This window comes from Berghia stephanieae, chromosome 7, assembly GCF_034508935.2.
Source record: "Berghia stephanieae isolate SIO BIC M18660-M18661 chromosome 7, UCSD_Bste_1.3, whole genome shotgun sequence".
Taxonomy (NCBI): Eukaryota; Metazoa; Mollusca; class Gastropoda; order Nudibranchia; family Aeolidiidae; genus Berghia; species Berghia stephanieae.
In genome coordinates, this window is record NC_088366.1 from 57,420,549 (window position 1) to 57,448,401 (window position 27,853).

General features: G+C 38.5%; 1 protein-coding gene across 1 annotated transcript; it reads left to right on the forward strand.

The window, feature by feature from the left end:
• The first annotated feature begins 5,352 nt into the window (after positions 1-5,352).
• On the forward strand, positions 5,353-22,136 carry LOC144976271 (uncharacterized). Its single transcript, XM_078920465.1, has 6 exons — positions 5,353-5,444; positions 8,889-9,185; positions 9,762-9,882; positions 12,312-13,869; positions 16,839-17,011; positions 20,919-22,136. Exons 2-6 carry the CDS (start codon positions 8,935-8,937, stop codon positions 21,138-21,140), a joined length of 2,325 nt encoding a protein of 774 aa, XP_078776591.1. The 5' UTR covers positions 5,353-5,444; positions 8,889-8,934; the 3' UTR covers positions 21,141-22,136.
• Positions 22,137-27,853: the final 5,717 nt, after the last annotated feature.

Here is a 27,853-nt window from a genome sequence, read left to right on the forward strand (position 1 = left end):
CACAGTTTTGTGTGTTGGTCCGTTATACTTCCGGATGGCAATGTTATGAGCTTCTTAGCCAACCGCATACTATCTATACGGGGATAAAAGACACAGTATGTACTTTCCTGCCCACTATGGAAGGTCAGGAACCCCACTCAGAACCTAGATTTTACTTAGTCTAACTTTGTGAAAAAGTTGTGAGATCTTGGAAAACAAAACATAAGCTTTTTCTCAGCTGTGCACAGATCGAGATGGAGACAAAACAAAGTGGATTGCGCATGGCCTAAGGCCTCATCGTCGAAATTGACTCATGATTCGAGAAATTGTTTATTTTTTACCGCAACTCGCATGGGGGTCGGTGTGACCAAGGTGACGGTAAGGGGCAGAGTGCCTCTAATATAGATAGAATGAAGTTGACGTCACTCAAGTCTGTTTTTTTTTTTTTTTTTTTTTTTTTTTTTTTTTTTTTTTTTTTTTTTTTTGGCCATCCGCGTTTATGAGTAATTCTCACTAAACTGTATTAACCAGACTATAAACGACCAAGATTACACATAGTTTTGTGTGTTGGTCAGTTATACTTCCGGATGGCAATGCTGTGAGCTTCTTAGCCAAACGCATACTATCTATAAGTATTATTGGTGAATAACATATTACTGTGATGCAGAGTACGGCAGAAAAGCTGTTGAGGTTGTGTCGGCATGTGAGTTTAAGTCTTTTGTCCAATATATAAAAAGACTGTTTTTGAATGTATTTCAATGTAAGAGGGGAAAACGATAAGGATAGCAAGCGATGCGCTTCAACAATCGTGACGTCACTTCCCTCGTAATGACGAATGGTAACTTAGTAAATGGCTCTAAACTATCGGAACAATGGCGGACGCCCGTTTGAAATATTTCCCCGGCGAGCATAAAAGCATATCCAGAGGGGGAAAAAAAACATAAATTTGATCATGTTTTGACTTTTACACATTCTGATCACAAGGCATATGAAAAGTTCTAGCCGGCATGATGAATAAAAAGTAATGATTTTCTTTGTTTAGAACCAAGATGGTCGCCGTTGCCGGGCGGCGTGACATCAGACCATTGAATCTAAATAATCCAATTGCTATTGTCCGTTTCACGATCTAGAAACCGGGATACGCCCCAGCTCCATGTGCCTCAAGGCTCTTATTGACTTCTTTATAATCTTATCAACTTGACTATTTACAATTAAATTTTACTCAACGCAAAACAACAGGCTGGTATTTACGATGAATGGAGGCATTCAGAGACAAAAAGGATATTCACAAAGATGGGCTATTACTATCAAGTTCAGGTAAGGATGTGTGTTATCTATATTATACAGTATTCGCTGGATTATAGCACGTTGCATTCTAGCACGCTCTGCAATACAGCACGCTGGAGCCGTGTGACCAAATTCTATCTATCTATCGATCTATATATATATATATATATATATATATATATATATATATATATATATATATATATATATATATATATATACAGGGTGTACCAGAAGTCGCGCACCATAACTGAATGTCAAAAAATCACAACTGAAACCCTCATTAGAGTAAAAGATAGTTTTATAAAGAGAATCGATGCATGTATTCAGGCTGAAGGTGAACAATTTGAGCATCTATTGTGATTTTGATGAATAAAATTGATATTCATTGATATTCATATTTGTTTCTTTATATAAATCTACATGGTGCGCGACTTCTGGGACACCCTGATATATATATATATATATATATATATATATATATATATATATATATATATATATATATAGTCGGCATATATATATATAAATATATATATGCCGACTGAGGAAGTGTAAGGAACACAGAAACGAGTCGTCTCGGCAAAAAAATGTGAGTGAAAATTTACATTATATATATATATATATATATATATATATATATATATATATATATATAGAGAGAGAGAGAGAGAGAGAGAGAGAGAGAGAGAGAGACAGAGAGAGAGACAGAGAGAGAGAGAGAGAGAGAGAGAGAGAGAGAGAGAGAATATGATCCAGAACTAACTAGTTCGAGGCAGATGAGTGAAAATTGATGAATTCGAAAGTTGCGTGGCATAAAAATAATACTACGCACGTTTGTTACCAATAAATTACGTAATTATCACATAATATAAAAAAAAAAACCCAACAGACTTTGACATTTCGTCGTAAATTTGTTTCGGTTAAGTTTATGCAACATCATGAAGTAGAAAATTAACCCTTTATCAACGATGATGATTTTCATTGGCGTCTTTTACATTTGTGCGGCTATGTGGTCTAGTGGTATGACACTCGCTTTCGGATTGGAAGGTCCTGGGTTCGAGCCTCGCGCTCGGCGCATAGTTGAGTCCTTGGAAAAGGCTCTTTACTCACATTCTCTCACCGTACTCAGGTGTAAAATGAGCACCTGGCCGTCAACAGAGTTGTCTTTGTCCGAAAAATTATAATATCGCCTAACAGGCGTTATGTCCCGTCCTACATGTTAAATGTTGCTGTTGACCAGGGACCCCTTGTAAAGCGCTTTGAGCACATTTAGTGGATATTGCGCTATATAAAAGCTCTTTTATTATTATTATTTCAACTTTACTTCCAATAATATAGTCCAGATTATATCGTTTGATAATATAGATAGTATGCGCTTGGCTAAGAAGCTCACAACATTGCCATCCGGAAGTAAAACGGACCAACACACAAAACAATGTGTAACCTTAAACGTTTTTATTCTGGTTAATACAGTTTAGTAAGAATTACTCATAAACGCGGATGGCAAAAAAAAAATTTAAAAAAAAGACCCGAGTGACGTCAACTTCATTCTATCTATTATTAATTCAAAACAAAAGTGATCTTCATTGAAAACGGTTAGTCTATTTCAGAGAGTTTATGAGGACGACACAATCAACTGGCGGTCTATAAAAAATAACAAGGAGCTGAGTGACGTCAACTTCATTCATTCCACACATATCTTAGCATTGGATGATTGAGGCAATATTCATTCTCAGTCATTAAAAAATCTTAAATTATTTACATTCTCGGATCAAAACACATATTATTTTTCATTTTGGCCCAAACCCGGGTCATCCGGATCACAGTGCAATGCCCTAACCACTCGGCCACTTCGCCCCCCCCCCCCCCCCCCCCCCCATATATATATATAGTACAACCGCTTGTGGTTATTGATGACAACTGACCTTTGAATACCCTGCGTATATAAATTAAATTAATAGAGCTTGTAGATAGCGCAATATCCACATAACGTGCTCAAAGCGCTTTACAAAGTCCCTGGCCAACAGCAACACTTAACATGTAGGACGGGACATGACGCCTGTTAGGCGAGATTACAATTTTTTTTTTCGGACAGAGACAAAGCTGTTAACGGCCCGGTACTCATCTTACACCTGAGTACGATGAGAGAATGTGAGTAAAGAGCTTTTTCCAAGGACACAACTATGCGCCGAGTGAGGCTGGAACCCAAGACCTTCCGATCCGAAAGCGAGTGTCATACCACAAGACCACATAGCCGCACTATGCCATAACAAGCCAGAGAAGTCTTGGCGTCACACCCTCGGGTTCGAGCCTAACTCGACGCATAGTTGAGTCCTTGGAAAGGGCTCTTTACTCACATTCTCTCGTCGTACTGTGGTGTAAAATGAGTACCAGGTCGTTAACAGTCGATGTCTCCGCCGTAAGAAATTGCAATATCGTCTGACAGGCGTCATGTCCCGTTCTATATATGTTACGTATTGCTGTTGACCAGGGACCCCTTGTAAAGCGCTTGAGCACGTTTAGTGGATATTGCTCTATATAAAAGCTCGCGTTTTTTTTGTTTTTTTTTTTTTTTGTTGTTTTTTTTAGATATAAACCACTGTTATGCATTTGGGTCCTAGCCGACATAAAACGTAACTTTGAAAAGAAGATTTTATTGTGCGGCTATGTGGTCTTGTGGTATGACACTCGCTTTCGGATCGGAAGGTCCTGAGTTCGAGCCTCGCGTTCGGGGCATAGTTGAGTCCTTGGAAAAGGCTCTTTACTCACTTTCTCTCACCGTACTCAGGTGTAAAATGAGTACCTGGCCGTTAACAGTGTTGTCTTTGTCAGAAATTTTTATTTTATTATTTATTTTTTAAAATTAATACTTACAGAAAGGATGTGCCAAATATTTTTTCTCTGCCGTCTATCAACTATTGTGTGGTACGTGGTATAGTGGTATGAAGGTCCAGGGTTCGAATCCCGCTTTGAACGGCGCATAGTTGAGTCCTTGACTCTTTGCTCACATTCTCCCACGGTATTCAGGTGAAAAATGAGTACCCGGCCGTGAACAGTGTTGTCTTTGTTGGAAACAAAACAAAACCATGTAATATCGCCTAACAGGCGTCATGACTCGTCATACATGTTAAGTGTTGCTCTTGGTTGAGGACCATTGTAAAGCGCTTTGAGCACGTCTAATGGATATTTCGCCATAGAAATACTCGAGTTTTTTTTTAAATCTGGTTTTAAAGTAATGTATTAATGTTTTTATTGTTTTTTTTTTTGTCAATGGCTGAAGAAGGATTTTGAGCCCGAAATGTCACTTTTATTTTTCATTACTTTACTTTTTACAGTCCACATATTTTGGCAGTTTAGTACCCCAGTCGACAAAATACCTTTTTGGGAGCATATGCGTCACAATTGAGTATAGGTAGCTGTCTACACGAAGCTTAGTCGCATCGCATTGACTGCCCCCCCCCCCCCCGGCCCCCGCCCTTGCCAACATCCACCCTAATTAGAAACCGTTAGAAACGACTCATACATATTTGCAGGTCCTATAACCCAAAGTAATTGTTACGGGCTCGAACCGAAGAAAAAATAGTGTCCACTGTCATAATGTTAAAACAGACCCATTACTGCGTTCGGCTATCAGACCTGAAAATATGTACACGTCGGTTAGATATGTGGTTGGGTAATAATGAATGAAACCAGATATCGCTTGCAAAGGGTTAGATAAGAAAATTAAAAGAAAAATAAATAGAGAAATAAATTAATTAAAAAATGTAATGAAAAAATTTACCAGTGAAATTTCGGTCAGATATCCAGAAAGCAGGAGTGGTAAGAATCGTATAAAGAAGTGTATTTCTAGATTTTGGAAACAGGAAGTGGTGGTACCAGTTTGAATTTGGACTTCAATAATATAATATATTTTTGGTTTGTTTTTGTTTATCTTACTTGTAAGTAACGAATTGCATTTTGAATAAGTGCTCTGCCCTAATTAACAAAAGGACAGTATAATCTGGGCTGACCCAGATCCAGCCAGTTTTGCCGCAATCGACACATTTAGTTTTTTCATTCAAAACTCTTTAATTCTATTACATAGTGGAAGTCTTCTAACATTAAATAATAGCTGATGATAAATTGCGTTTTTCTGTTAGTCGGCGATTTCATTGACGTAATAAATGTAAACAAATGTAAGTACCTAATTGTGAGAATGCACTTGCACTACTAAATTTAAATGGAGCTTTATATAGCGCAATATGCACTAAATGTGCTCAAAGCGCTTTACAGGGGGTCCCTGGTCAACAGCAACATTTAACATGTAGGACGGGACATGCCGCCTGTTAGGCGATATTACCGGACAAAGACAACGCTGTTAACGGCCAGGTACTCATTTTACAACTGAGTACGGTGAGAGAAAGTGAGTAAAGAGCCTTTTCCAAGGAATCAACTATGCGCCAAGCGCGAGGCTCGAACCCAGGACCTTCCGATCCGAAAGCAAGTGTCATACCACAAGACCACATAGCCGCACAAGTGTGCGAGATTGTTCGTAGTGTGTATGTGTTTGTAATTAATTGTGTGTGTTAATAAACATTGAAATAGAGCGTGTTTATCACACGAATTAATGCGCCAGTTGTTCTCTATTGCACGATAGATCGATTTGTGCTATTATTGCAAAGAAATGCTTGATGTAGGACATCATCATCAAGCGCTAATAGCCCTCTGTCCATTAGGGCGAGATTAGCGGTGTTTATTATTATTATTATTATTATTATTATTATTATTATTATTATTATTATTATTATTATTATTATTATTATTATTATTATTATTATTATTATTATTATTATTATTATCATTATTGTTATTATAATGATTATTATTATTATTATTATTATTATTATTATTATTATTATTATTATTATTATTATTATTATTATTATTATTATTATTATTATTATTATTATTATTATTATATTATTATTATTATTATTATTATTATTATTATTATTATTATTATTATTATTATTATTATTATTATTATTATTATTATTATTATTATTATTATTATTATTATTATTTATTATTATTATTATCGTCATCATCATCCTTATTATTAATATTTTTATTACAATACTACTACTATACTTATAATAATAATAATAATAATAATAATAATAATAATAATAATAATAATAATAATAATAATAAAATAATAATAATATAATAATAATAATAATAATAATAATAATATAATAATAATAATAATAATAATAATAATATAATAATAATTATTATTATTTATATTTATCATTTCTCATCATTCATCATCATCATCATCATCATCATCATCATCATCATCATAACAAATGACAGATTTGAGAAGTATGAGAGGGGTTGTTTTGATAGTAAGGGGTCAAAATAGCTCCGTTGGTTAACGCGCAAAAGAATCGATATCGATATCTGATGAAATCGATATTTTGTACTGACTCCCCTGCCCACCCAACAGTGACTGGATAGTTCTGTCATCTGCATTTTTTTTGCCAAATTGGGACCTAAAATTTGCCAAAATTTGCACCAAAAAACCCCCCAATATTTGCCAAGAAATTTGCCAAAAAATTTGCCGAGGAGAACTAAGCGTTTCAGTAAAAATTAACACACGATACAGAAACAAATATATATAAAAGACAATTTATTACATTTAAGGAGGCTACATTTATTAATTAAATGAATAGCGTTGTTACAAAGATTTTAAAGGATCATTATCCGTAGAGAGTAGCTTCCCTTGGTTTGGGCCCAGGCAAATCTGCAACATTTCTCAAGTTTCTCACTTTTTTTTTTCGTTATTTTGTTTTCGCTTCTTTTTTTTTCCCCAAAATTTGCCATGCGATTTGCCAATTTTCCCAAAATTTGCCACGATTTGCCAATTTTGGGAATTTTGCTAAAATTTGCGGATCGCCCTGATATTTGCGCCGCAAAAAATGCAGATGACAGATAGTTAAATACTGATAGATCTGGCGGATAGTATTTTGCAAAAGACTGGCTTCCTATGCAAATCAGCAAGCAATAGGATTCAATAGTCTGATGTCACGTCCGCCCAGCAACGAACAACTTGGTTCTAAACAAAGAAAATCGGTACTTTTAATTCTTTATGCTGACTAGAACTTTTTCACATGTTATGTGATCAGAATGTATAAAAATCAAAACATGATCAAATTTATAATGTTTTTCTACTCTGGATATACTTATGCTAGTCGGAGACGTATTTCATAAGGGCGTTTGCCATTGTTCCGATTGTTTAGAACCATTACTAATTTACTATGCGTCATTACGAGGAAAGTGACGTCACGACTGTTAAGCCAGTTAACTGCCAAACTCACGTGAGGTCCCAGGTTTGAGAAGGGTCCTCTCCGCGAGGGCGAGAGACGCATGAGCACAACCAACATGACGTTCTCTCTCTAATAACTTTTCCGCCGGTGACGTCACAGACTATGGGTGACGTCCTATCAAGGGACGCTACTCTTCCGCTATTGAAAGCAAAATGTTATATGGCTGCATCCAAAATACCTTAGTGTTTTAATGCTGTAAGGGTACTTCAGAGCCTTGAGGCCCATGGAGCCGGAGTTTATCCAGGTTTCCACAGCGTGAAACGGACAATAACAATTGCTTGCTACCCTTAGGATAGGACGCTAGTCTATCGCAAAGTTCTGTCCGCCAGAACTAGCAGACCCAGCTACCAAATGAGCACTGCTGAGTGGATAAGGGGGCCAGAAATAAAATCTCGATGCCGGTATTGGGCAATAATTCTTGGATTGTTGGCTTCGTTTTACTGAAAATAATGTTTACAATGTGCGGCTATGCGGTCTAGTGGTATGACACTCGCTTTCGGATCGGAAGGTCCTGGGTTCGAGCCTCGCGCTCGGCGCATAGTTGAGTCCTTGGAAAAGGCTTTTTACTCACATTCTCTCACCGTACTCAGGTGTAAAATGACTACCTGGCCGTTAACAGCGTTGTCTTTGTCCGAAAAATTGTAATATCGCCTAACAGACGTCATGTCCCGTCCTTCATGTTAAATGTTGCTGTTGGCCAGGGACCCCTTGTAAAGCGCTCTGAGCACATTTAGTGGATATTGCGCTATATAAAGCTCAATTTTTATTCTTTTTTTTTTTAACAATTTTTTTTCTGATTTACAAATCTCAGGAAGTCTTCTTAATTTTTGAAAATGTGTTTCATCCCGTATCATGTGTGTCTTTATAATCTTGTAGCAGGAAACTTGTCCTCAGACTGGTCGGTTTCTGGTTTGAGTCCAGCGCAAAGTTGAGTCCGTGGAAATGTTTCTTTACTTGCATTCTCTCAATATACACAAATGCAAAATAAGTACATGCGGGTAACAGCGGGTAACATCTCTGTCGAAATGAACTTGAAATAGCAAAATAAGTACATGCGGGTAACAGCGGGTAACATCTCTGTCGAAATGAACTTGAAATAGCGTCTTTTAGGCGTCATATTATTTTGTCCTATATGTCTATGGTTGCTGTTGTCTTGGGATCCTATGTAATAGGTTTTGAGCACATTTAGTTAACATTACGCTATATAAAAGTTCAGGATTTTTCCTTTTTTTTTCTTTTCTTTTTCAGGTATGACATTTATCGTTCGTAGGGACCAAATTGTCAACAAGTTAAGATGTCTACATTCCTAACGCAGTCGATGTCAATATCGGAATCATTTCATGCATCTCAGACAGCTCGTGACCAGGACCAATGGAAGGTAAAGAACGGTTTGGAGTCATCTGCACAGGATGCTGATTCAAAAAGAGGTGAAGAAGAAAGCCCCAGAAAGGATGAGATGTCCGTCTGTGTTCAGTGTTTGCTGTCGATGGTCTTCGCTGGAATAGAATTGAGCGCATCGTTTACAATGATTTATGGAATATTGTTGTGAGTATGCTATTTCAATAATCATATAATATATTGTTTTTTGTTTGTTTTTAGGGGTTTTCCCGCGCTTGCAACACATTAGGTTATATCAGCACCAGTAAAAAGGAAGAAAATGGGATAGTAAAAAGTTCTAGAATAACAAATATAATAACACATAACAGAGAGATGATTTACAAAGAAAAAAATATCATCTCCCAAAACAATAACTATGCATTTGACTGTTTCCCTCCAAGCTAGGCCTCCGGCCAGGGCCAGGACAAAACCAATTAATCTCATGCCAAGACAAAGACAGAAAGCATGTTGGAAAACAGATATAAGGGGATTGAAGACACAGTATGTACCCCCCTGCCCACTATGGGAAGTCAGGATCCCCACATATAATATATAAAACGAAAGAGCGTCAATGGCCATATTTCATTTTGCAGCATGTTAGAATTAAAATATTCGTCCTACCTGTTAAGTGTTGCTGTTGGTACGAGATGCTTGTAAAGCGCTTCGAGCACTGTTAGTTCTAGTTTTTAAAAATAGAAACGTGACGATAACAATAATAACAAAATTCTTTTACCTTGTTTTCAGCATGCAGTTCCTGGGTGTCCCTACAAGTCTTGTTTCATTATCAGGCGTTATTTGTGGGACCTCTGCCTTCATCCTCCTGCCCATTATTGGCCGGTTTTCAGACAGCGGTTCAAATCCAGTGGTATGCCAATACATGACATATACTTTTTTAGACGCTAAAAATATTGCTTACTTCTAGTGCCATCTCTAAGGCGGAGATTGACTGGAAACATTCCGCCACTCCTGCCTCCCAATAGCCTTCTAGCCGCAATCTTCTGCTGACAGTTCAGTTCTGGCCGCAACTCGGCTTTTGTAGCTGAAATTTGCAGGTGACCGAGTGGTGGTACCGTGAGGGAGTAATCGATTTTTTACTTTCCTATTTGACCAGCAGATGAAATAAATGAAACATTATAATGCACATTAAACTCTTGAAATCAGAGGAAACGAGCAGTACTCGCTTGTTTCTAGCACGGTCTCGGGAGAAAAAAACAACCCAAAAAGCGTACTAGAATCCGAGCGTGCCAAGATTCGATGTTTATGGGAGGTAATCAGTACCTTCGGTCACCCAGCTCCGGCAGCAGCCTCTTATGGTTTTCACACTACTATGTCATGACGATCGACCCAATCAGCAAAGTCTGGTCCGCATTCGTGCACCGTCGCAAACCCGCCGGGTAGCATCGTCACAACACACCGTTCGACTAGATGCTCTGCCGTCTCAGGTTCTTGCCCACAGCGGGTACATGTTGGACAGGTAGAAAGACCCCACCGATGAAGCGCACTGGCCATGAGGCAGCTCCTCGACCAAAGCCGATTCGCAGCCACCCAATGTCTCCTCTTACTGGTATCAAAGCCTGGCAACTTCTCATCAAGCTTAGAGGAGTGTAGGTCCCCGCCCCCACGAGGGATTGAATTCGTCCAAACCGACTTCCAGCTCGTACGTGCAGCTCTGTCCATAGTCAGGGATTCTGCGTACAAGGGTTGCCGGGACTTATTTCGACTCGAAACGGGGGCACCGTCCATTATGCGCATGAGAGGGCTATCCCCATTCCCTCTCTCTTTGATCTTACTCAGCCAGTTTTTTGTAATCGTCTCCCTCCGGATATCGGGGGGCTGGATCGCTGCCCTGGGACTGGGTCTGTTGGTACTCTCGGTACAGTTCTTCCGACTCTGCTGTCCAGCAAGGGGTGTAGAATTTCCGTTTGCCCCGTGGAATAGAGCGTTGAGCGCTCTTAACCAGTAGCCTGCTGAATCTGGTTCTATTCTCGGACTTGGGAGGAATGGCAGGGCAAACCTGCTCGATATAGGAACTGAATTCCTCCCAGTCAGCCTTCCTGAAGTTCCATCTGCAAAGTGGGAGAGACTGCACCCTCGGTATTGTCACCCCAGCTGTGACAAGAACCGGTCTGTGCTGGCTATGCGGAAAGTCCCCGAGGACTGTTCGCTTCACCAGCAGCGGTTCATCGTTCTCGCCTTTCGTAACGAGGGTGATGTCTGGAGTATACTCCTTCTTATGGCGGGTACCCCGGAAAGTACCCTTGGCTGTAGGATCGTACACTAGGTGTAGATCATTACAGTCCATCCATGAGCGGAGTTGTCTTCCTGCCTCATTGCAGTCTCGGTAGCCCCATTCGTGATGGTAGCTATTAAAGTCTCCCAGGCAGATGGAAGGATGGCTGACCACCGGTACCGGTGGTGTAGTCCGAGTCTCTCTAGGTGGTTTGTAAATATTATGCAAACACAGTCCACCTACTTCCACGGAAATTCGGTTCACCCCATTGCTGTCCGTTACGCTCTCAATGACTCTTACCTTCGATGGCTCTTTAGCGTAAACGCTAACCCCTCCTTTGAGCCTCGAAGTGTCCTCTCGTTGGACCACCGTATAGCCTGGGATCTGGAATCGGGAAGATTGCGCGCCTGAGTAAAGGTGGGTCTCCTGTAATAGGAGGATGTATGCGCTATGGGCGGCCAATAGCTTTGATAAAAGCTCTTTTTTTTTTGCCATACTCTGGCTCTAGACATTCAGGAAAAATATATACGTCAGGTTGCTATCCCCGCCGTCGCATTTTCCGATCGGCAGGCCGCCAATCGATTGTGTAGAGGGACGCTTGCTTTTTTCTGGAACGTGCCGACGACCCTGGCGACACGAACGGCGCTTCGCCATTGACTGAACTAATTTGAAACCTTCATGAAGATAGTAGTGTGGCGCCCGGGATAGCGGCTGCTATTCGGGCACCTGGTTGGATCAAATTTAGTCACACACCGGGGCGAGCAGCTCATGTGGCTCGTTGGATCGATACCCGGGATGGTCTCGTGACGGTCAACCGGGGTTTACACTTTTGCCCTCCCATGTGGCTCAAGCCCCCTCACCAGCTGCAAGGTAAAGATCCACGAGGGGGCTCAGCTCCGGCGTATCGTATTGTAGAGCGTGCTAGAACCCGGCGAGTACTGTAATTCATAGATGTAGTTGAGCTTTTCTTTATTTACTTATTTTGTTGCTCACGTCCACTTACCTTTTACTTGCCACGATTTAGACATGAGATGTGTTCATATATATTATCTTTTTTCAACCAGAAACGCAAGATATGTATGATGTTAATTGGATACAGTACCTATGCTTTGGGTTACATCGGCTTGGCATTCTGCTCGATATGGAAACTCTATCCCACCCACAGGTTTCAAATAAATTCAACATCTGGACAGGATTACACTGGATTTAGTGAATCCGTTGTGAAGCCAGACCATCAAAGTAGTAATGTTGAAACATTTCAAGATTATACCACTTCTCAGACGAATCTAAGTTTCAACACAACCGTCCCTATAGGTTCGATTGCGGGTACAAGTTATATCAATTTCGAGACCATCGATAGAAAAAACAACCAAACTTCTGAAAGAGTCTATGATGATGAAGTCACATTTATTTCTTTCATCGGCATCATCAGTTTTGCACTCCTCGACATGGCGTTTGATGCTAGCATGTCTCTTTGTAGAGCTTTCGTTTTGGAATGTTCTCCGCCTGCTGTACACTCACGCCTTCTCTTCTCTGCAACTCTTTTTGGGGCTAGCGCAAGCTGCCTGTTAGGTTTCATAGGGACATTTGATATTCCTGGATATTTGGGGCCATTGCTCCAATTAGACGGAACGCCAGCGACAATACTAGTGTTTAGCTGTGCAATCCTATTCATCCAAACTTGTTGTTATATTTGTACTACGACCATGGGATACGTGCTCGCTAAAGAAAAGAATCTGCAGTTTGGAGACCAAAATAGAAAAAATAATATAAATTTAGAGAACAATAATTTCAAAAAGTCGTTGAGCAAACATTCTCTAATTAGAATATCAACAGAGAGCTTACATCACAATACCAATCCGTCAGAAGCATTGTTGCCACCTGCTCATAAACTTGGCAAGAATCATTACAACTCATGTGAGTCCAGACCGCAAGAAAGAGAGGGTCCGTTTGATGTGAACACTGTAATGCCATCCCATAGACCAAAAGACGACGAAAGCAACATCTTGTGCGAGAATAGAATATTACACACTACTTTCCAACAAGAGACCAACGATAAAATCAATGATAATGATGATGATGATGATGATGATGATGATGATGATGTTAAAAGCGATAATTGTGATGACGACAGATCATTATTGTCAAGTACTGGGTCTGAGGATGAACGCGATAATGAAAAAGATTTTGACGGTAATGAAGATGAAGGACAATCAAAGAACATTGGAATTCCCTCCCTGTTCGCTACACTCCCTGCTTCCTGTTCAATCTCAATGTCAGTCAGCCAAAGCATTATGATTTCTCAGGCGAACCAAGATTCTTTGGCCAACAACAAATCATCAATTACCAAATATGAAACTCAACCGATTTGGAAGAACAAGCGTCTTATGGTTCTCTGTGTGTCCGTGTTTTTTGGAATGGCTTGTTTATTGAGCTTTTCACAATTTTCTGGATTCACTTTGACGATAGGGATATACCGCGGGGAACCACTGGCGGTGTTAGGATCTCCAGGGAGACAATTGTATGAGAAAGGACTTCGTCAAACGGCTCTGAGTTTTCTCGTCTGCTTTATTCTGTATTCCAGCAGCAGTGCCCTCTTGAATAAGATTACACATTTCATTGGTAAGTTATGAAATCTTATGTCTTTGTGTATCTACCCTGCAGATTCATTGACTCTCTTTTGGGTATGGGGTGTCATAATTGCTTGGTTTGTTTCGAGCTGGGAAAAGCGATATATTGTCTTTTCTTTGTGCGTAAAAGGCACCGAGTTTGACTCCCCGTCGTGCTGTGAGGCACTGAAGAAGTTACCTTGCTTTGCGACACTGCACTGTGACTGATGCCCAGGTCATTCCAGAATTGCTTTGAAATAAGCCCTAAAGACAAATTTCCATAAGAGATGAATAAAGGTTCTTTAACATTTTGTACAGGACATTTCGATCTATCTTAGTTTGATGAATAAAGGTTCTTTAACATTTTGTACAGGACATTTCGATCTATCTTAGTTTGGATAAAAATCGTTTGTTTTTTTTAAGTTTCTGTTTGCAACTGATGGGAATCTAAAAACAGAAACATTTTTCTTATTTGTATTCGCTGAGATGGTAAGTCTATTCTCCACAAGATATGCTCCTGTCCTCTGGGGGTCCTCCAAGCTCCTGTGGAGCTTTTTCCTCAGGCTGGTTGGGGCAGTCGGAAACCAGTATTTTCTCCTAATGGGCAGAGAGGGTTGGGTACTTTTGTAGGATGTGTTCACCCGTCATACTTCCTGTTTAACGGGGGCGCTGACTTGTAGTTCCCACCTTGAATTTGGTATAGAGGTGCTGGTTTTTATCTATTATGACCAGTTTGCATCCTAAAGAGTATGACCTGATCTTGTCTGGTCAACCGATAAATGACAAATGAATTGACAGATTATTTGACTCCCATTCTGCAAAGATACGGGAGCATACTTTGGAGAAGGTGGTTACTGAACACGGAAGTCCATGAAGTTTATAGCTTGTCCCCGATGTATTTTAAAAATCAACTGCTTTCTTGGGACCTCGAAATCTTTTTTGAGCTTCTATAGAGTGCAATACCCACCAAACGTGCTCAAATCGCTTTACAAAGGGTCCCTGGCAAACAACAACACGTAACATGTAGGACGACATGACATGACGACTGTTATGCGCTATTTTAAAAAAATTCGACAGAGACAACATTGTTAACGGTCAGGACTCATTTTACACCTGAGTACGATGAGAGAATGTGAATAAAGGGCCTTTTCCGAGGACTCAACTATGCGCCGCTCAGAGCGGGGATTGAACCCAGGACTTTCCGATCCGAAGGCGAGTGTTATAACACAAGGCCACAACCTCACGTTTCAACGTTTGTAAATCCATTATGTTGATTTCCATTTTCTCATCATGAATCCAGTATCTTATCCCGGAATCTTTCGGATTTGTCAGTTATTTTCATGTAAGGGCTTCAAACTTAAGCACAATTTTAAAATATTGACTAGATCAAGGATAGATAGATATGGGATTAGATGGGTAGGAACGATGACGACAAAACGGAGGTGGTGTATGTAGGGAACAGTAGATTTTGGAATGAGAAGAAATTGAAAGTGGAAGAGTTGTCAATAGATACTGTTGGAGCAATCTTCGATTCAGAATTGTCGATGGACTCCCATATGTGACCCTTCGCCTCAAAACGGTATTAAGTCGGGTTGGTTAAGATGTTGAAAATTGAATTTATAGCCAGATATATCAGACTTGTGTTTAGTTTATATGATTTATTGAGGAGAATGGATACTATATTTTAAGGTGCTAATGCCAACAATTTATATTTTTGACCAGTTTAACATTTACTACAGCTTTTAAACATCTGGTTCGTTCCGACATAATACCGTTTTGAGACGATGGGTCACACATTAAGACAATGATTCAATCATTGATGTGTCAGTGGAAAAAAGAAAATGGATCTCTTCGACAGTTCCTTTCTGAGGATGTTACCAAGAAGCTTGTCGCTTCTCTTCAAGTTTCAAAGCTGAATTACTGTAATGCTCTGTTGTTTGGTGTCTCGAAAAATAAGCTCAGTCGGCTTTAAAAACTGAGCTTTATATAGCGCAATAGAGAATTTGAGTAAAGAGCCTTTTCCAAGGACTCAACTATTCGCCGAGCGCGAGGCTCGAACCCAGGACCTTCCGATCCGAAAGCGAGTGTCATACCACTAGACCACATAGCCGCACGGCTTCAGACGGTCCAAAATAATTCTGAAAGATTGGTCTTTCGAAGGCGGAGGTTTCACTTTGCCATATCTACCACTCTTTCGAAGATCACACTCACTGGCTGCCTGTTTAGAAAAGGGTCAAATTCAAAGCAATTGTCCTAGTTTATCGTTGTCTAAAAATCACTGCCTCTCCCTACCTTTATGCGGCTATGTGGTCTAGTGGTATGACACTCGCTTTCGGATCGGAAGGTCCTGGGTTCGAGCCTCGCGCTCGGCGCATAGTTGAGTCCTTGGAAAAGGCTCTTTACTCACATTATCTCACCGTACTCAGGTGTAAAATGAGTACCTGGCCGTTAACAGCGTTGTCTTTATCCGAAAAATTGTAATATCGCCTAACAGGCGGCATGTCCCGTCCTACATGTTAAATGTTGCTGTTGTAAAGCGCTTTGAGCACATTAGTGGATATTGCTCTATATAAAGCTCAATTAACAAAAAAAAAATTTAAAGAACTCCTAAAGGAAAAATTCGATTATTTTGACACTCTAAAATCCATTTTATTTATCTTGATCATGTTTACACAATACCAGATTGTGTAAGGGTTAAGAAATTATATAATTGTTTTTCTCGTTTTCTTTCTCGTTTATAGGACTGCGTGGCGCAGCGGTACGGTCTTTGCTTCGTACCTGAAAGGTACCGAGTTCGACTACCCGCCCCGTTGTGTGGCCTTGAGCAAGTCACCTAGCCTTAGCTCAATTTGCGGCGCTGCACTGCGGCTGACGCCTGGGTTATTCCAGTCTTCCCTTGGAATAGACCCTAAAGAAAATTTCCCCTTAGGGATGAATAAAGGGAATTTATTTATTTAATTAATTTATTTATTTATCTTAAAGGTGAAAATGCAATGTACATTTTGTGCCAAATCATCATGGTATCTGCGTATGTGACTTTGATTGTCTTGAAGACAGAAGCCGTGTTCTTTGTGGCCTCAGCCGTGGCGGGTATTTACAGGAGTTGCCCTTTTTCCCTAGGGTATATACTGGCTAACAAATATGCCCAAGAAGATGTAAGTATGGTTATTTGAATAAGCGTTGTTGTCTCTGTTGAATATTTCATATGGTACAGCAAAACCAAGGATTGATGCGTTGACTGATTGACTGATTAATTTATTTATTAATTGACCAATTGATAATGATGATAATATTTGTCGATTTGTAACAAATGTAACGAATTGAAAATGAAATGAATATGTTTATGTTGTGTATATCGCACGCGTGAAAGAAAGAGAGGAAGAGAGTGAGAGAGAGAGAGAGAGAGAGAGAGAGAGAGAGAGAGAGAGAGAGAGAGAGAGAGAGAGAGAGAGAGAGAGAAAATAAGTAGGAGTGAAATATCTGTTCATTGTTATAGTTATCATATAACGTTATAACAAGTTTAACTAAATGACAAATTGCCATATTTTTGGACAATAAAGATCTATTATTATTATTATTATTATTATTATTATTATTATTATTATTATTATTATTATTATTATTATTATTATTATTATTAAATCAATTTGAACAATAGCCATGTTCAAATAATATGTGAAGAAATTATATGCCCAAAAAGATATATCTAAGTAAGGTATTTGAAAAAGCGTTTTCTCCTAATTAATTTGAACAATAATCGTGTTAAAATAATATGTGACCCACCGTATCAAAGCGGTATTATGTCGGGATCCACTCGGTAAGGGAAATTGAATTCATAGCCACAAATATCCAACTTTGGTTTAATTTCTGTACGTTATGCTGGAGTATAAAGACTATTTCTTGCATTGCAAAAACTTCTAAGCTCCAATTTCTCATCATTCTATCTCTAAATTCACTTTTTGGGGTCTGAATCATCCCGGCATAATACCGTTTTCAGACGGAGGGTCACATATGTGAAGAAATATGCCCAAAAAGATATATCTAAGTAAGGTATTTGAAAAAGCGTTTTCTCCTAATTAATTTGAACAATAATCGTGTTAAAGTAATACGGGAACAAAAGAAGACGTAATGTTGCAGTTGTGCGGCTATGTGGTCTAGTGGTTTGACATTCGCTTTCGGATCGGAAGCTCCTGGGTTCGAGCCTCGCGCTCGGCGCATAGTTGAGTCCTTGGAAAAGGCTCTTTACTCACATTCTCTCATCGTACTCAGGTGCAAAATGAGTACCTGGCCGTTAACAGCGTTGTCTTTGTCCGAAAAAAAAATGTAATATCGCCTAACAGGCGTTATGCCCCGTCCTACATGTTAAATGTTGCTGTTGACCAGGGACCCTTTGTGAAGCGCTTTGAGCGCGATTAGTGGATATTGCGCTATATAAAAGCTCAATTTTTTTGATAATTGGAAAAAGCGGATTTGTGATCACTTGCCTTCGGATCGAAAGACCTGGGTTCGAGCGGCACATAGTTGAGTCATTGAGGCTTTTACTTACGTACATTCTCTCACCGTACTCAGGTGTAAATTGAGTGCTCAAAGCGCTTTATAAGGGCTCCCTAACCAACAGCATCACTTAACACGTAGGACTAGACATGAAGCCTATTTGGCGATAATACAAATATTTTTTTTCCGACGTAGACAACCCTGCTAACGTCCAGGTACTCATTTTTCCTTTTTTATATATATACATCCATTTCCATTGTATTTTTATCTTATTGTGTAAATTATAACACGTCTGTAAAAAAAAAATTCCTTTTTGGGATGCAATAAAGTATTATTAATATTATTATTATTATTATTATTATTATTATTATTATTATTATTATTATTATTATTATTATTATTATTATTATTATTATTATTATTATCATTATTATTATAATTATTATTATTATTATTATTATTATTATTATTATTATTATTATTATTATTATTATTATTATTATTATTATTATTATTATTATTTTACACTTGAGTACTATAAAAGAATGTGAGTAAAGAGCCTTTGTTAAAGACTCAACTATGCGTCGCTCAGAGCGGAACTCGAATCCAGGACCTTCCGATCCCAGGGCGAGTGTTATGACATCCGGCCACATAGCCGTACGTGTGAAGAAGGTGATGATAAAATCTAAAACGTGGGAGTCACCAGAAAGAATCGATTATAATTTGTGACCTTTCGCCTCAAAACGGTATTAAGTCGGGATGGTTAAGGTGTTGAAAATTGAATTTATAGCCAGAAATATCAGACTTGTGTTGAGTTTGTATATTTTATTGAGGAGAACGGATACCATATTTTAGGGTGCTAATGCCAAAATTTATCTTTTTGACCAGTTTTAACATTAAATGCGGATTTTAAGCATCTGGTTTGTTCCGACATAATACCGTTTTGAGACGATGGGTCACATTTGTATCTATCGGGATAAAAAGTGGATAACTCAGACAGTAGAGCCACGCTCTCCCCGGCCAGGCGGAGTTGTCGTACCAGTAAGGTCGCGGGTTCGAGCCCCCCATCGCCGCCGGGTAATTTTTATTCTACTAGTCGTCTCAATGTTGTTCTTTTTCAGTCTTTCAAAATATTTTCTGCTTTGAGGCTTATACCTGTGCATCGGTTAAGATAAAAATTAATAAAGAAAACTGACTATAACAGCTTCAAAAGAGAACAGATTACTTAACACGGAACGTTTCTCAGAAAGATGAATAATTGAATTAATCCTCTTCGGGCCATGAGGCACATAGGGCATCCACCAGACATCTCCATTTTTTGCGATCGGCTGCTTTTGCGGTGGCTGTGTTCCAGGACAGTCCTGCTTCCTTTAAGTCTTTCTTTCTCCATGATCCTTCGCCAGGTTTCTTTGGGTCTTCCCCGCTTTCTCTTCCCATCTGCTGTCCAGTGCAAGGCTGTCTTGGGAAGTGACCCTTTTTCCATTTTGGCCACATGACTCAGCCAACGCCATCTTCTTCTTTTTATTTGGCTTTCAATGCTAGTGCAGTCAGCTTTCTTTAATAGATCCACTGTTTTTATTTTTGTAGGCCAAAATAAATTTAAAATTCTTTTAAACACTTGTTCTGAAAGGCTTCTAGTTTCTGTATTAAGGAGGATGTCATTTTCAGAAAGATGATAGGAATAATATTCGGCAAGTGTCAGAAATGTCTCGGTCGTCCATCTGTTTTTTTTTGTTTTTTGTTTTTTTTTTTTGGTTTTTTTTTTTTTTGGGGGGGGGGGTTGAAAAAAAAGTGTAATGTATTTATGTTTTCGTTGTTTCTTGTTGTTCGCTGAAGAAATGTTTTGAGCCCGAAACGTTCAGTATTTGTTATTTTGTTGTTTTTGTTTATGAAGCTATTATCGTCATTTTGATTAATAACTTTTTACAGTCCACAGCACGTTGCAGTATAGTATAACAGTTAAAATATTTTCTCAAAAATTGAGCTTTTATTTAGCGCAATATCCACTAAACGTGCTCAAAGCGCTTTACAAGAGGTCTCTGGTCAACAGCAACATTTAATATGTGGGACGGGACATGATGCCGGTTAGGCGATATTTCAATTTTTTTTCGAACAGAGTCAACGCTGTTAACGGCCAGGTACTCATTTTACACCTAAGTACGGTGAGAGAATGTGAGTAAAGAACCTTCTCCAAGGACTAAACTATCCGCCGAGCGAAGCTCGAACCTTGGACCTTCAGATACTAAAGCGAGTGTCATACCACTAGACCACATAGCCGTACATGTTTCAACGTTCTAAATGTGACCCTTCGCCTCAAAACGGTATTAAGTCGGGTTGGTTAAGGTGTTGAAAATTGAATTTATAGCCAGAAAAATCAGACTTGTGTTGAGTTTATATGATTTATTGAGGAGAATGGATACCATATTTTAGGGTGCTAATGCCAACAATTTATATTTTTGACCAGTTTAACATTAAATTCGGCTTTTAAGCATCCGGTTCGTTCCGACATAATACCGTTTTGAGACGATGGGTCACAAATACTCTAATTTTTTTCCTGTCATTTTAAAGAGCTCAATGATGACCGGGAATTCCAAGAAACCAGCCACAAACCTTGGACAAGTGATGGTGATGATTGGAATGATGTTGCCCTGTGCTTACCTGATCGCTTCCATTGCAATGGGACCCCTGATGAGCGTCACCAACAACGCCTTTGTTCCTATGATATACGGTAGTGTGAACGGAAGTTTATCATTATTGACATTTTGTGTGTTGCTTGTGATGAAACGGTGAAGGGGCACCTACTATGTGAATGGATGTTTATCATTATTGTGTTTTGTTTTGTTTTTTTCGTTTTTTGTTTTTTTGTTTTGTTCGCTTGTTTGTTTGTTTGTTTGTTTGTTTGTGTGTGTGTGTGTGTGTGTGTGTGTGTGTGTGCGTGTGTTTGTGTGTGTTGCTTGTGATGAAAAGGTGAAGGGGCAACTAGTTGTGTGAACGGAGGTTTATCATTATTGTTTTTTGTGCGTTGCTTGTGATGAAGGGGCAACTAGTGGTGTGAACGGTAGTTTATCATTATTGATATTTTGTGTCTGTTGCTTGTGATGAAACGGTGAAGGGTCAACTTGTGGTATGAACAGAGGTTTATCATTATTGATATTTTGGGTGTTGCTTGTGATGAAACGGTGAAGGGGCGACTAGTGGTGGGAACGGAGGTTTGTCATTATTGTTTATTGTATGTTGCTTGTGATCAAAAGGTGAAGGGGCAACTAGTGGTGTGAACGGAGGTTTATCATTATTGTTTATTGTATGTTGCTTGTGATGAAAATGTGAAGGGGCTACTATTGGTGTAAACGGAGGTTTATCATTATTGTTTGATTTTTTTTTGTTGTGTTTTGCTTGTGATGAAAAGGTGAAGGGCGACTAGTGGTGTGAATGCAGCTTTATTATTGTTGTTGTTTGTTTTGTGTGTTGCTTGTGATGATAAGGTGAAGGGGCACCTACTATGTGAATGGATGTTTATTATTATTGTTTTGTTTTTTGGGGGGTTTTTTGGTGTGTTTTGCTTGTGATAAAAAGATGAAGGGGCAACTAGTGGTGTGAACAGAGGTTTATCATTATTGATATATTGTGTGTTACATATGGTGAAATTGAAGCATATAATGTGTTAATGTCCTTTATCGCGTACATGTATTCTCAAAACCCCACGATTGATCTGTTTGCTAATTTCATTAATAAGTACGCCATTGGATTATTCGCTGAATCACACACACACACACACACACACACACACACACATATATATATATATATATATATATATATATATATATACATATATATATATATATATATATATATATATATATATATATATATATATATTTATATAAACATTTGCACACATATTTATATACATATAAATAAATATTTTATATATATATATATATATATATATATATATATATATATATATATATATATGGGGGTGAAGTGGCTGAGTGGTTGAGGTATTGCACTGTGACCCGGAAGGACCCGGGTTCGAGCCCCGCTTCAGGCACTTTCGTTTTTTTCCTTGAGCAAGATTATTAACCCCAATTTGCTCACTTGGACAACATGGGTGATTCCTGTTGTCATCAGAATCTGATATTTTGTTTGATGAGTTATCTAAATTCCTTCGTGGAATGCCTAGGCGACGATGTCTTATGACGTCGAGGCGGAAAAGACAATAATATATATATATATATATATATATATATATATATATATATATATATAAATATATATATATATATATATATATATATATATATATATATATATATATATATATATATATTTATATAAAACTATATATTTGTGTGTAAAATAAAGTATACTTTGTCCTCACTTATGTCTTATCTTAGCATCGTAGCATAGGATTGTAGCATAAAGTATAAAGCTGTTTTGCAACTTACTCAAGGCTAAATGTTACTAAGCTGCTATAAGCTGTGGACTGTAAAAGTTATAATTTTTGTTGTTGTTGTTGGCTGAAGAATGGTTTTGCACCTAAAACGTTTCGTCCTCTGTATTTTGTTCTGTTTAAGGCTACTACTACTATATTCATTTTGGCTTTTTGCCCGTGGTTATTGATGTTCTTAACTGTTTTATCATCCTCAAAATGTTTGGTTTACCTTAATTTTCTTTTTCCTATGTATACACGTGCTGTTCTAACCTTTTGCAACCCTAGTTATTAAATGCACTTGTTTTTCTTCGTTTTGTAAAAAAAACAAAATAAAAAACAAACAAACAAACACACACACAAAAAAAAAAACAAACAAAAAACAATAACTTAAATTCACATGTCGCTGAAGACTTTCCGTATTGTAATATTGTAAAACCCTCTCCTTACCACCTGTAGCAAAATCGTCAAATTTGTTACGACCATGCTTACTCCATGGTTACGACACAATATACATTTTTCTTATTCAATTTTATTTGATGTACATCACAGACTTTGAAGAATGATCTTTTGTTTAATTAATAAAGACATAAAGTTGTTTTGTCGAGTGTCTGGTTTGAGTTTAAAAAATCAATTTTTATTATAGGAAAGCCTGTCATTTTGGGAAAATGCTGGAAAGGATCGGTAAGGAGAGATTTAAAAAAATAATTGAGCTTTATATAGCGCAATATCCACTAAATGTGCTCAAAGCGCTTTACAAGGGGTCCCTGGTCAACAGCAACATGTAACGTGTTGGTCGGGACATGACGCCTGTTAGGCGATATTACAATTTTTCGGACAAAGACAACGCTGTTAACGGCCAGGTACTCCTTTTACACCTGAGTACGGTGAGAAAATGTGAGCAAAGAGTCTTTTCCAAGTACTCAACTATGCGCCGAGCGCGAGGCTCGAACCCAGGATCCGAAAGCGAGTGTCATACCACTAGACCACATAGCCGCAATTAATAAATGGTTATCCCGCTGATTGAATAAGGCCTGGGGTCGAAATCGTTTCTTGATGCGCATTTAAATTGTGTTCGTTTGTGACGAACAACTGTTACATTCTTGTGTGTGTGTGTGTGTGTGTGTGTGTGTGTGTGTGTGTGTGTGTGCACGGGCAAACATTGGGAGAACAGCTGGAAGCATGACAAAAAATGGGGGCTGGTTGAGACTAGCTTGTGTACCTGTGTATGCCCAGAGCAGACGATGGAGCACATCTTTTGAGAATGCCAGGATGGGCCCAGCTGCACTGACCATGACCTAAGAGTCTGCTCCACAGAAGCCGTAGAGTGGGTTCGGTGTTGGAGCGACAAGTTCTGATGATGATCAGAGCCAATAGGCTCATGGAGTGGAGTTTATCTCACGGTTTCTATAGCGCGAAACGGACAAAAGCATGAATAGGAAGGACGCTAATCTATCGCAAGACGCCATCAAACTGTCAACAAGGACATTCTTGAGGGTAGAGTTGAAGGGAAAAGAGGAAGAGGCAGGCCAGCAAGAACTTGGATAGATGATGTGAGGACATGGACAGGATTGTCGGCAGCCGAATGCAGTCGGCAAGCCGTCAACAGGGAAGATTGGCGTGTCATTTCAAGTCGACCTCAACCCATGAGATGACACTGGAAGAAGAAGAATCTATCGCAAAGTACTTTCCGCCAGATCTAACAGACTCAGCTACCTAATCACTCCTGGGCTGTCAGGGGAGTTGAAGAAAAAAAGCTCGACTTCACTCAGGATTGATCTTGAGCACATGGGAACGGCGACAGATTTGGATAGGTTTGAGACACTCACAGCTTCTTAGACGTGTTCAGATCTGTTTTCTGTTCTCGTGCTTAGGTCCAAATATCTAATAAAACTACAAGGCATATCCATTTTTTAATGTAAAATATATAGTATTTAATTAATATGCAAAGTATTTACAGTAAAAAGTCTTACGTCGGTGAAAAGCCTAAAAGGGCTTACTGATTTTAAATCAAATTTTATTATGAAAAAAAACCCCCAACAATAACAACAAAAGTAAAAACAAAAACCAAAAAAAAAAAAAAACAAAAAAACAAAACAACAACAAATACCAACAAAAAAGCAAAAGACAAGGAAGACACAGACCGCCAAACAGAAAAAAAATTCTCTTTATTTCTCCCATAGGGGACATTATTGTCTCTAGGTTCTATTCCAATGGAATACTGGAATAAACCAGGCGTCAGCCGCAGTGCAGCGCCGCAATTTGAACTAGGGCGAGGTGACTTGCTCAAGTCGGATATTCGAACAGGGTACCTTTCATTAAGGTACGAAGCAGAGACCGTATCGACGAACGTCGCTGCCCGATAACACAGAAAAGTGAGTGGAGCAGGCACTTATGTTGGTAACAACAAGATATGAAGTGAGTAGAAAAGTGCCAGAAGACAATAGAGAATAAATTTTTTTTCGCGGCGGTGGTGGGGTTTGAACCTGCGACCTTATTGGTACGACAACTCCGCCTGGCAGGTGAGAGCGTGGCTCTACCGTGTGAGCTATCCACGAACACTAAAATATTCGTTTCAAACCCAAAGTCATTTCTAGATCCCTCTCTCACCCACTTCTTGAGATCGCCGATTCGTTCACCACCATCGCGAAATAATTTTGACCAGCAGTTAAGCTTAATAGCCAATATTCTCATCACAAACATATAACATAGAAACGATTGAGACATTGAGTATGCTCCGGTGTATGGGTGAATTTTTAATTCAGAAAAGTGAGTGGAGCAGGCACTTATGTTGGTAACAACAAGATATGAAGTGAGTAGAAAAGTGCCAGAAGACAATAGAGAATAAAATTTTTTTCGCGGCGGTGGTGGGGTTTGAAGAAGTGGGTGAGAGAGGGATCTAGAAATGACTTTGGGTTTGAAACGAATATTTTAGTGTTCGTGGATAGCTCACACGGTAGAGCCACGCTCTCACCTGCCAGGCGGAGTTGTCGTACCAATAAGGTCGCAGGTTCAAACCCCACCACCGCCGCGAAAAAAATTTTATTCTCTATTGTCTTCTGGCACTTTTCTACTCACTTCATATCTTGTTGTTACCAACATAAGTGCCTGCTCCACTCACTTTTCTGAATTAAAAATTCACCCCATACACCGGAGCATACTCAATGTCTCAATCGTTTCTATGTTATATGTTTGTGATGAGAATATTGGCTATTAAGCTTAACTGCTGGTCAAAATTATTTCGCGATGGTGGTGAACGAATCGGCGATCTCAAGAAGTGGGTGAGAGAGGGATCTAGAAATGACTTTGGGTTTGAAACGAATATTTTAGTGTTCGTGGATAGCTCACACGGTAGAGCCACGCTCTCACCTGCCAGGCGGAGTTGTCGTACCAATAAGGTCGCAGGTTCAAACCCCACCACCGCCGCGAAAAAAATTTTATTCTCTATTGTCTTCTGGCACTTTTCTACTCACTTCATATCTTGTTGTGCCCGATAACACCAAACAAAAGGTGATTTGTATTTATGTTCAGCTCTGATTGATAACGTAAATATATGATTGTTATAATGGGACCACATACTCTTAAACCAACAGAAAAATCTTGTCCATTAACTCTCTCCTTACCAGCCATTTTCAAGATTTTCCCCAAAACTTTACACTCAACTAACATAAAAATATATTTTTTATCACTCAAACACAACAGCAGTAATTTTTTTTTGATAAATAATTTCTTTAGCTAAGCATACTTTACAACACATTGTTCATTTTCTTTAAATTTTATGATGTACAAGAGAAATTTGAATAAGAAAAATGTTGGTTTGTATCGTAACGAATGTGACGATTTTCCTATAGTTGGTGTGGAGAGGGTTAAAACAATGTTAAATCCGTTATCGAACCTGCTTATAATAATAATAATAATAATAATAATAATAATAATAATAATAATAATAATAATAATAATAATAATAATAATAATAATAATAAGACTTGACCGCGGGTCAGTGTAGTCGGATTGTCGTCAGCATGTTAAAAATAACTGAAATGTTTTTATTATGAAACATGTCCACCGTGATATAACCACGTAATCGAATCCCATATAATCGATACTGGTCTGTTTTAGTCCTGACTGTGTCAGAGTGCTTGTTTTTACAAGAGACAAAGGCCATCTAATGACTAACGGATTTCCTTTGTTTAATCGAGAATCGATACCCCACGGGAGTAGTTGGTAAAAATAACTGTAATCGTTCCCCAAGAATCAGAAACCAACCAATAAAGGACCGTGACTCGTGTCATGTGATACCCCGATATAATTTTGCGCGATAGTTTTTGACCTTCCAGCAATTCTTGAATGATTTCTAAAATAACATATCGGTGTTAGTGTCCTCGGAGCAGTTTTTTTTAGTATAGCAGTCTTTCTTTGTTCCCTCTAGTTAGTGATCTTGTGAAAGTTGCTGGATCAAAAAAAAAAAAAAAAAAAAACCCAACTAGTTTATTATGATCTACAGTGTCAATCCAGTATTGTGTCGGTAATTTACGGTTGAAGGTAATGTTTAAAGACAAGTGGAAATTATCAAAATTTGGAAATTAAAGAGTTGAAATAAAAGAAGAAAAAATACAAAACACAACTATTCCTCGTCAACAAAAGCATTTATTTTAAAGCCAAATTATACATAAAGTAAGCTTAACTAATTAACTGTCGTGCCCTGGAAAAACAACAACTCGTATTTAAGAATTTGGCCAGAAAACTCGGCTTTCAAATAACGGTGGATTTATATGACCCTCATCTTGGCAAAAAAAAAAAAAACCAAACTCTCAAACCTGGGACGTCGTGAAGTCCAAGTATGAGAGTTTTTGCCAAGGTAAGGGCCATTTAAATCGATCGATATTTGAAGGACGAAATTTCTGGCCAAATTTTTAAATACGAGGGTTTTCCCGAGTACGGCCGTTAACTGGTTAAATTGAGTTTTATGTGTTTTCTGAATCAACCGACATAATTCTGGCTTGAGATAATGGATCACATAATATATTCTATAAATGGAATTCATCTCCTGAAAGTGAAATATTGGGAG